This window comes from Podarcis erhardii (genome assembly GCF_964252035.2).
Source record: "Podarcis erhardii genome assembly, chromosome: 13".
Taxonomy (NCBI): domain Eukaryota; kingdom Metazoa; phylum Chordata; class Lepidosauria; order Squamata; family Lacertidae; genus Podarcis; species Podarcis erhardii.
This window is the reverse complement of record NC_138502.1, coordinates 27283937-27293504: the sequence shown is the minus strand read 5'-3', so window position 1 is coordinate 27293504 and position 9568 is coordinate 27283937. Positions and strand designations below refer to the sequence as shown.

The following is a 9568-nucleotide window of genomic DNA, read 5'->3' as shown; positions in this document are numbered from 1 at the left end:
CTGTTCTGCCTCGGTTGTTCCGGAGAACCTCGGGATTCTCTGAAGGTTTATGAGAGTCCGTCATGGCAAATGTGCATCTCTGGAGGAAAGCCTGGCCTCTCGCAGCCCCATCTCCCCTTGCTTGTAGGGGAGGCATGGGGTGGGCATTCGCCTGCTCCCTTTCCAGAGAGTGACTGAGGTCCCACTGGCCCACTCAGGGTGGCCTAAGGAATAGGTTGGACTTTGGAAAGGAAATTATGTTCCAACTAAAGAAGAATGGCTGAATAAATTATGTGAATACTTGGAATTAGCAAAGTTGACTGATTTGATAAGACAAAAACCAAAAAATATAATCCAGAAACAATGGAAATGTTTAAATGACTATTTATGTAGACAAAGATTGAATGTCAAGTATTAGTTGTGTTTAGAATAGATTTATGAAAGATTTAGAAAACTTATTGATTAGAATATTTGTGTGAGATTGTATGGGAATAATACAGAATAACAGATACAATCTTGCTTAAAATGTATATAGGAAGTGCAGTGTAAGCAATGGAAGTGAATGAATGAAATTTTATTAATATTTTCATATTGAGATATTTGTAGAATAAATTTGGAAGAAATTCTACCAACTTTTCTTCTTCTTTTTTCTCTCTATTTTTTCTTCTTCTTTTCTTCTTTTCTCTTTTGTTCTTATTTATATATGTGTGCTTATCTGAAATATGTATGTATTTGCAATATTTTGCTTATATTTTGTAATAATTGTGTTAAATAAATAATATTTTTTTTTAAAAAAGGAATAGGTTGGTCTTGTGCCCTACTTCAAAGAGGAGATAATTCAGTATGTTTCTGAGCACAATTCAAAGTGTTGGTGCTGACCTTTAAAGCCCTAAATGGCCTCGGCCCAGTATACCTGAAGGAGCGTCTCCACCCCCATCGTTCAGCCTGAACACTGAGGTCCAGCTCTGAGGGCCTTCTGGCGGTTCCCTCGCTGTAAGAAGCCAAGTTACAGGGAAGCAGGCAGAGGGCCTTCTCAGTAGTGGCACCCACCCTGTGGAACACCCTTCCATCAGATGTCAAGGAAATAAACAACTACCTGATTTTTAGAAGACCTCTGAAGGCAGCCCTGTTTAGGGAAGTTTTAAATGTTTGATGTTTTATTATGTTTTTAATATTCTGTTGGGAGCCTCCCTGAATGGCTGGGGAAACCCAGCCAGATGGGTGAGGTATAAATAATAAATTATTATTATTATTATTATTATCTTTGAAGAGATGAGGACAGTAGTTGGAAAAATATGTCCCTAAAAGGTAAAGAACCCTATGAAAGGAGAGCAAGATGGGCCCTGAAGTTGCCCATCAACAGTCAGTTGTGGCCTCACTAGCTTTATTTAATCATTTTATTTATTTATTTATTTATTTATTTCATTTATATACCATAGAAATATACTTTATCTTCTAAGGATCTCAAGGTGTACATAACCATGTTCATCCTCCTCCCCATTTCATCTTCACAACAACCCCTGTGAAGATTGTTAGGCTAAATTGTGTTTGTAACCTTTAGGCCACATTCCTATACAAACTGAGCTGGGAGTAAGTCCCATTGAACAGAGTGTGGCTTACTTCTGCATAAATGTGCACGGAAGTGCACTGCTAATGTTTACAATGGTTTTAAGTAATCTGAATCAAACAGGGAGAAGCAGCTGACAGACGCACAGTTAGGGGAGAAGACCTCCCAGACCAATACTCTGTGGTCTGAGTACTGGAGAAGCGATGGTTCCTTAACTAGGAGAAGGACGGCTGGATTCCTGCCCCCCCCCAACAAATGAGTGACAGCAACTAAAAAAATTGTGCCTCGTTATTATGTTTTTGCACCACATCTGCCACCTCCCCCCACCACCTGGGGGCGCTCTGTTCCTACACAACATGCAAGTATTTCCTGTCCTTCCCTGACAAGCCCTGAGTGTCATTGCTGCGATGCAAGACAGCTCCCTTTTGAAGCAGAAGCCTGCCAGGTTGGGAATCTTATTTTCTTTCTGAAAGTCCAGAGGAATCCCAGGACCCAGAAGAGAAGCATCTGGAGCAGTTGCTGCAGAACAAAATGGAAGGTGAGAGATGATACAATTCTGACGAGTTCTCTTTCAGCAAAACCCTGGTTTCCTTTCCTTTCCTTTATTTTATTTTCATGTGCAAGTAGTTTCATAGTTGATCTCCTATCTTCTTCTTCTTCTTCTTCTTCTTCTTCGTCTTCGTCTTCGTCTTCTTCTTCGTCTTCTTCTTCCTCCTCCTCCTCCACACACATCCACATCCACAGAAGCTCCCGGGAACCACGGGACAGAATTTCAAAAGGGATGCCAGGGACATAGGAGGCGCACTGACCTCTCACTCTCTGTGGGGTCCTGGTGTGCTGCTTCTGTGCAAAGTGGGACAATGAAATAAACACTAGGGCAGGGAAAGGATTCTGCCCTTAGGAATTATTGCTTCTTCTTTTTTTCAAATACCGCTTTGCCGTGATGAGAACTTAGAACAGACGACCAAGCAATGCAGTCTCTCCTGTTTCACAGCTTTTGTACAGTTCTTTACTGAACCCCGCTCTTCCAACAATAAAGAACACACACAAACACAAAGGAATTCTGTGATAATAGCATTACCCAGACACCAATTGTTATGTGAAAATGACAGTGAAATATCTATTGTTTTCTTGGACTTTTCTACTTCGTTTTCCTCTCTACTTCCATTAGAATTTTGCAACGAGAATTTTTTTTTTTTTTAAAGTGCTGAACCGCCTTAAAATACACGCTCTAGAATGGCAAGATTTATGAAGTGCTACTTTCTTTCCTAGACCCTAGTTTGTTTTTTATTGGCTACTAAGATGTGGATTTCTGAATCACAACCTTAAAGTATCTTAAGGGTACAATATAAAGCTGAACTCTTCTGGTAGGGTGGTTGCAGCGCAGGTTGATCTCTGGCTATATTTTAGGAATTACTTTCTCCTGTTCCCATTTGTTTAAAGAGAAACATGTTATGTTTCTCTTTAGTTCATGCATGCACACCCTACATGCTCAGAATACATACATACCAAGAGGTATATGCACACCAGTCCAATACATATTTCATAGGTCAAAACTTCAAAATTTCAGCCAAATTGGTTTACAAAGTAAAGTGAGGTTTCAATCTTGCGCACGCTTGCTTCAGAACATCCATAGGATCAGGTTGTTTGTAAAGTAACAATTGCTAGGGTCACTCATTTGTGGATTGTAAGGAGTGTCTCTTGCTTTTGATGTGACACTGCAAGTGTTGCTTGTTGTTTTGTCTCAGATGTTAATCTGGCAATTGTTAACAATTTAAACGGGTTTAATTGTTAATTTTGCTTGGCATTCAAAGCACTTTGCCAGGAGATATAAAATCGGTATGACTGATCTGTCATCAGGCCAACGTTCTGCGTTTTGAATTCCAAAGAACTCTTCATCCAGCAAATAAGAGGTTGGGATATTGATTGTAACCTGTAAAGGGATGGCTTTTGTATCAGATATTTTCATTTGACAACTGCCACTTCCTAAGCAGATTTCATTATTTATTTATTTATTTATTAAAAATTGGCAAGTGAATTTGTAGCTGCCAAGTATGATCTTCAAGAAATAGTTACTTCTTAGGGGGGCGTCAATGCTAGCTATGTTTACTTAGAAGAAAGCCCCTTTGAAGTCAGAGGGTGTTCTTCTGAGTTAATACAAATGAGGATTGAGCTGCAGATGTTTGCTTAGTGCTAAAATGTGGTGGTTCTGCCAGGTGCTTTATCCAGTGATAAGGTCCCTCTCTGGCCAAGTGGGTATTACACTATAAAAGCAGGTGTGTTTTTTGTGTGTGGGGGGATTCCATTTGGATGAAGGATATGCAGCTCAAAGGGTGTGATGTTTTCTCTGTACACCCAAATTTCTGCTCTCTGAAATTTAGTGCCAAGCAGAAAAATGGCACCAGCACGTTCTTTCATTCTTTGTTTTTAAATGTCAAAAGCAAGAAGTCACACTTTCTATAGCCTACATATAGTAGGGGGTCTTTAAAACGAGAGTCGTCATAGCATCCTTTTTTTTTTTTTTTTGCTCTTCAAAATATGGCAACCCTAATTTAGCTCTGTGGGTGATTGGTCTAGCATGTAATTCTCTCTCGCTCTGAAAGTCTCAACATGAGGTCTGCTCCTCAAAAAGTTGCTCCCAACTTTTTAAACTTTGTCCAATTTTCCTTGGTTTCCATTTAGGGAAGGCAGAGAAAGGAATCCTTGGGTTCTACTGTATTTCAGACTACTTGGCAATCTTCCTCAGGAGCACCTCACTAGTTCTAAACGCCAAGCGACTATTACCATAAGCAACTACATAGGCCGGTGGCTATGAACGCCATAGGGTCAAATTCCTTTGTTGTCGCGCCCACCCACCCTGCAAAAAAGTGGGAAGGCTTAAAACAGGCAACAGTATGTTCACTGGAACATACTGTTTTAAAATGGACTGCTTCTCCCCAGAACCACCCCTCCCAAATCCCCATCTTTGCAGGATTTTAAATCCTTCTGTGAATCTCATTCCACATCTCTTAATGGCCCCCTCCCAAAGCTGAATGCTGAAATAGCAATTTGCTCCCTGGCTCCTATTCTTTGGGCACAGCTTTAGCAAGGCTTGAAAAACTGAGAGAAGCAAAATACCCTCCTTGTATCGTGCAGAAGCAAATCCTCAGCTGTTTCCTTTTTTGCTTTGTTGAAAAGCAACGTTGGGAAGATTCTAAGAGGCAGGGAGGCCTGGAGGAAGAACGCTCAATCTTTTCCCCACTGGGTACTTTCCCACTCAGAGTTGTCCCCCCCTCCAACTATTTTTCAACCTACTAGCACTCGAGATTTGCTTCCCCCAGTTGGCCTTTACAGGCTGGGAAAGTGACCATTCTCCACAGCCAATCCTTCTTTGAAAATTATGTCCTCTCCTCACTGCTTTTTAGATGACCTGGGTTTCTGTACCCAGTTCTCTTGCTGGATCTATGGTTTGGCCTTTATAATATATAGTTATCAAACAGGGTTTTAAGCTAGGGCACGTGGGTGGGTATTGCTTGGCTTTGCCATTGTTTCACATATTGTTCCTCTTTGTTCTTTTCCTTCTTACCTTAGCGGATAAAGTGAATTTTCTGTATGAACTTTTCATGCTGCGTAGCTTGGACCCCTCTGTATAGCTGCAGAAGGACATTTCATTTGAACACAAAATTTCTGAGAGGTCTGTTGTGACTTAAACAGTTCTGTAACAGTCAATACGTTAACGTGGGGGGGGGGGAGGCTTGACCATTGCCCCATTTCCAATTCTAGGAAAAGCTGAATTTTGTGAATTTCTGCATGCCAACGTAGCTTTTGAGGGCACAGGAGCTTCACAAAAATAAAAATGAAAATGTTTTGAAAAACACAGCAATAGGTCACAGGAATCAGATTTTGGTTTTCACTGGATCCTGCATTGGCAATATTTTCATTTCGTGAATGCTGAGTTGTGCATAAGATGTGACCTCTTTATTTGCATTGCCTATGAGTGTGTCAGTTTACAAAAGTATGAAATCACAACCTTAGTATCAAATATGAGCAGACAGTGGAATAAATGTATGTTTTAGCGATGTCCCGTCATCTCGTACCCCTGAAACAAGCTTGCTTGATTTTTGTGCAAGATTGAAGTGAACTCATATACACCTCCAACTATTTCTCTTTACCAGGGACAGTCCCTGTGGTCTGTTGTCTGTCCCTGTGTATCATCCCCATTTCATCATTTGGAGAGATTTTGGGAGATGACACTTTTAAAAACATATTAAGTGTGCATTGTTAGAGCTGTAATTCTTTAGGATTCAGCCTCTCTCCCCAGAACTTAACTCTCAGAATGGGGAATGCGTCATGATTTTAGTGCCCATGAATGGAAATACATTTGCTTCAAGGCTGGGAACCTGTAACCCTTCAGATGTTGCTCGACTTCAACTCCCATCACCTGACCATTGACTGGCACTGTCTGGGGCTGATGGGATTTGTAGTCTGACAAAATCTGGAAAACTCTCTATCCAGATAAACAGATTTAATGGGTTTTGCTGCTCTTTGTAATAAGGGCAGCCAGATCTATTGTGAGATTGAACATTCTAAAGTTGAGGAGCTGGTAGGATTCTCTGGTCAGTTTACTAATATTCCCTGCTTCAGAAGGTGCTGCAGTGCAGACCACACTGCTTGCAGAGTAAATATATAAATAGCAAGAACAGATGAGACTTCAGTAGTGTGCAATTTTGGGAGGGGGTTCCCATGAGCATCACTCTTGGGTGTGAGAATGGGTTGTTGTTGTTTTTACATGAAAGGCTCAGTTTTAATCTATGAATTGTTGGAAGATATATTTGATTTCCAACCTGGATAAGTAGATAGCAGGTGAATCCCTTTTTCTAAAATCTCAATGCTTCTAGTCATTTTCTTTTTGGTTTATCTTCAAAAGCTCTCTGTTATTATTGAGATGGTGTTAATTCTTCCAAGGTTGTTTTGCTTAATTTCTAAAGCAGCCTTCTCTAATTTAGTGCCCTCCTGATTATTTTGGACTACAACTCCCATCATCTCCAGTCAGCACAGCCATTGGTTTGGGCTGCCAGGAGTTGTAGTTCCAAAACATCTGGAGGACTCCAGGTTGGAGATGGTTGACCACTGTTCAAGTCTTCTTTGAACCCACATCCTCTGGCCTAGAAGCTCATCCCCTTCAATCCCACATATATATGGCCAGACTCACGGAGGCCTGGGTATAGTCATGCACTGTTAAGAGAAATGAACTTTGCGTATGTTCAGAGACATTTGTTTTATATTTATTGCTACATCCTACTTTTCAGAACCAATTGTTTGCATTCAGTACCTCTTTGGGGGCTAAACTCTGGTGAGTCCTTTTTCCTTTCTTGTTTTTTTTTTTTAACTGCAAGAATTAATTCAAGAAAAAGGAGCGGAGGAAGGGGACCCCCCCAATCATCTCATATTAACAATGCAATAACTATCAATATGTCCATTTTAGTTTATTCATATAACTCAATAGATGCTACCCAAATGTCCAAATCGGTATCCAATTGGTGTTTATGAAAAGTATGTGCAAATGCATTAAGTTCTTCAGACCATTGTGTAATAGATGGTGGGCATCTGTGGTGGGCTCCGACTCAAATTAAGCTCCATTTCCTTGCAATCTGTCAATCAAGTGCAAGTGACAGAACCACAATTGATTATTTAAGGCAGAGATTAGCAACTAGTGATTCATGGGTGACATCTAGCCCCCCCCCCCACTCCTTGACACCTGCCAGCTCAGGGATGTTGTTTCAAACACTTATCTTTAAAACTTTGACAAGATAAATCCTCTTTCCTGCAGACTTGTAGATCTCCCACCATTTCACTAACAGGTTGTTGTTTTAAGAACAAAACTCAAGCCTGTGCATTTTGGTTCTCTAATGTTGGACAACTGTCCGTGGGGGCACTGGAACCATTCAAGGCCTGCTGTGAAGTGTTAAATAGGGCAAAATGGTTCACTTTTATACAGACCTGGATACTGCTGGATGCTAATATAGTCTCTGGTGAGACATCCAGAACACTGTCATATCCATAGCTTTCAACTTTCCTCTTTTCTTGTGAGGAATCCTATTCAGAATAAGGGAATTTCCCTTAAAAAAAAGGGAAACGTTGACAGCTATCGTCATGTCCAATTCTCTGGGTTCAGTTCCAGCTATTGAGGCCTGAGGATGTGGGCAAGGTTCTTCTGTCTATCTGCCCAACCACTTGCCCTCTCACCCTTGCCCATCCTCACTTGTTCATGTAAGTCAGGGTGGGGGGCTGACTCCAGGGTGGGGGTGAGTCCAGAGGGTGGTTAGCACATCTTTGCACCAAAGGGTTGTCTCACCTGCCTTGAAGAACATGGTGGTATTCCTGCTGCTGAAAAAGCCTTCACTGGATTCTGAGATGTTCCACAGCTACCACCCCCATCCATCTCTAATATGCGCTCTTGGGGTAAGGTTCTTTCAAGGTTGGTGGTGATTCAGCTGCAGGCACTATTGGAGGAAACAGATTATCTGGATCCATATCCACTCTGGATTCAGGTCTGCATTTGGTACAGAATCAGCCCTGGTTACCCTGACAGATGACCTCCCTTGAAGGCGAGGCAGTGGAGTGCAACCCTACTGTTGCTGTTAGATTCCTCATCCAGTTTTTATACTATTGACCATGGTGTCCTGCGGGTTAGGAGTTGGGAGCACTGTTTTGCGGTGGTTCCACTCCTGCCTGCATGACTGCCCCCAGAGAATAGCATTGGTGGACTACATGTCTATTTATATTTTGGCAGCTTAACAGCAGAATGCTGTAAGGCACGAGCCTGTCCCCAATGCTTGAGATAGTTGCCTCACCTTGGCTCATGGGTGGGCCTGGCCCTGGGTCAGAGCAGGCTGTTTCTAAAAGTGGGCAGGGAAGCTTGTGTCATCTAGATGTTGCTGGACTACAATACACACACACCTGGCCATTGGTCATGTTGGCTGCGACTGATGGGAACTGTATTCCAACATAATTTGGATGGCTTCCAGTTCTCTACTCCTGTTGTTGAACATTAAGGGGCAGTTTTAATCTGATTTTCTAGCAACTGGTCAGAAAGCAAAAACAAAACAAAACAAAAAAGGAAAAGGAAAACACACAGAGACTGGGTAACAGAACTGCTCTGTCCCCTCACCACCATATAATGTGGTGTCAGATCCGAGAAGCAATACTTTAATCTTCAGGAAGAAGGAAAAAAATTAAGGAGTGGTGTATGGCAGTGGTCTGGAAAGGCCTTCTGCTATCAAAGTTCTTCTACTCGGATGTTGCAGAGGCCCCATATGTGTTCCATAAACCTTGGTGGTGAAGCAAGGGAAGCGGTTAACACTTTCCTGCCGCTTCATGTGAGCTAAGTTTTGCAGTTATGTAACAGCCAGGACCAAGTTTCTTTCTCTTTTTAAACAGACATCAGATTCTCAGATAAGGAGATCAAAGGAGGGAGAAAGAGAGAAGCAGAGAGACCATTAGAAGAGATGCGTGCTTGATTACTCTCCCTCAAAAAGTGGTTTTCAGCCAGTATTCCTCAGCCAGCTTATCAGGGGTTTTGCGATATGTCATGGCAGACAAACGGCTTGCAGGGTGGCTCTGCACCATTGATAAACTTTCCCTGCAGTTTTCAGCTAGGGTTGCCAACCAACCAGTAAATGACAGGCCTCGCTCGCAGTGGTGGCGGTATATATATTCTGCCCCCATCCCAAGCCCCTCACCTCAGACTGCTGGACTCCATACTTGGACATGTTCCCCCTAGGCATAGCTGTCAACCTTCCCTTTTTTTGCGGGAAATTCCCTTATTCCAGCACCGTTTCCCACTGCTTCCCGCTGCTATCCTGGATTGTTAGATATCCCGTAGACTGTCCCTGGGACAGGTGAGGCTGCTGATCCCTTATTTTCAAATCTGAAAGTTGACAGCTATGCCCCTAGGCCCTAACCAGTTGTCTAATTTTTAAAAAATCAAATCCAAAGCCAACAGCTCACAGTGGGAAAGCAGGAATTGTTGTTGTTTAGTCG

At 42.1% G+C, this 9568-nt stretch overlaps 1 protein-coding gene across 3 annotated transcripts in view; it reads left to right on the top strand.

Moving 5' to 3' along the window:
* Positions 1 to 36: 36 nt before the first annotated feature.
* The window catches only part of IKZF3 (IKAROS family zinc finger 3), a 59532-nt gene continuing 50000 nt past the window's right edge, over positions 37 to 9568 (top strand). Inside the window, exons 1-2 of one of the 3 annotated variants that reach the window (XM_081837028.1) lie at positions 37 to 214; positions 2025 to 2084. In XM_081837028.1, the coding sequence (XP_081693154.1) occupies positions 2078 to 2084 (7 nt within the window). In that variant the 5' untranslated portion in view covers positions 37 to 214; positions 2025 to 2077. Of the gene's footprint in view, positions 215 to 2019; positions 2085 to 9568 lie in introns of all 3 variants that reach the window. The other 2 variants (XM_081837027.1, XM_081837029.1) reach the window with 2 other exon arrangements.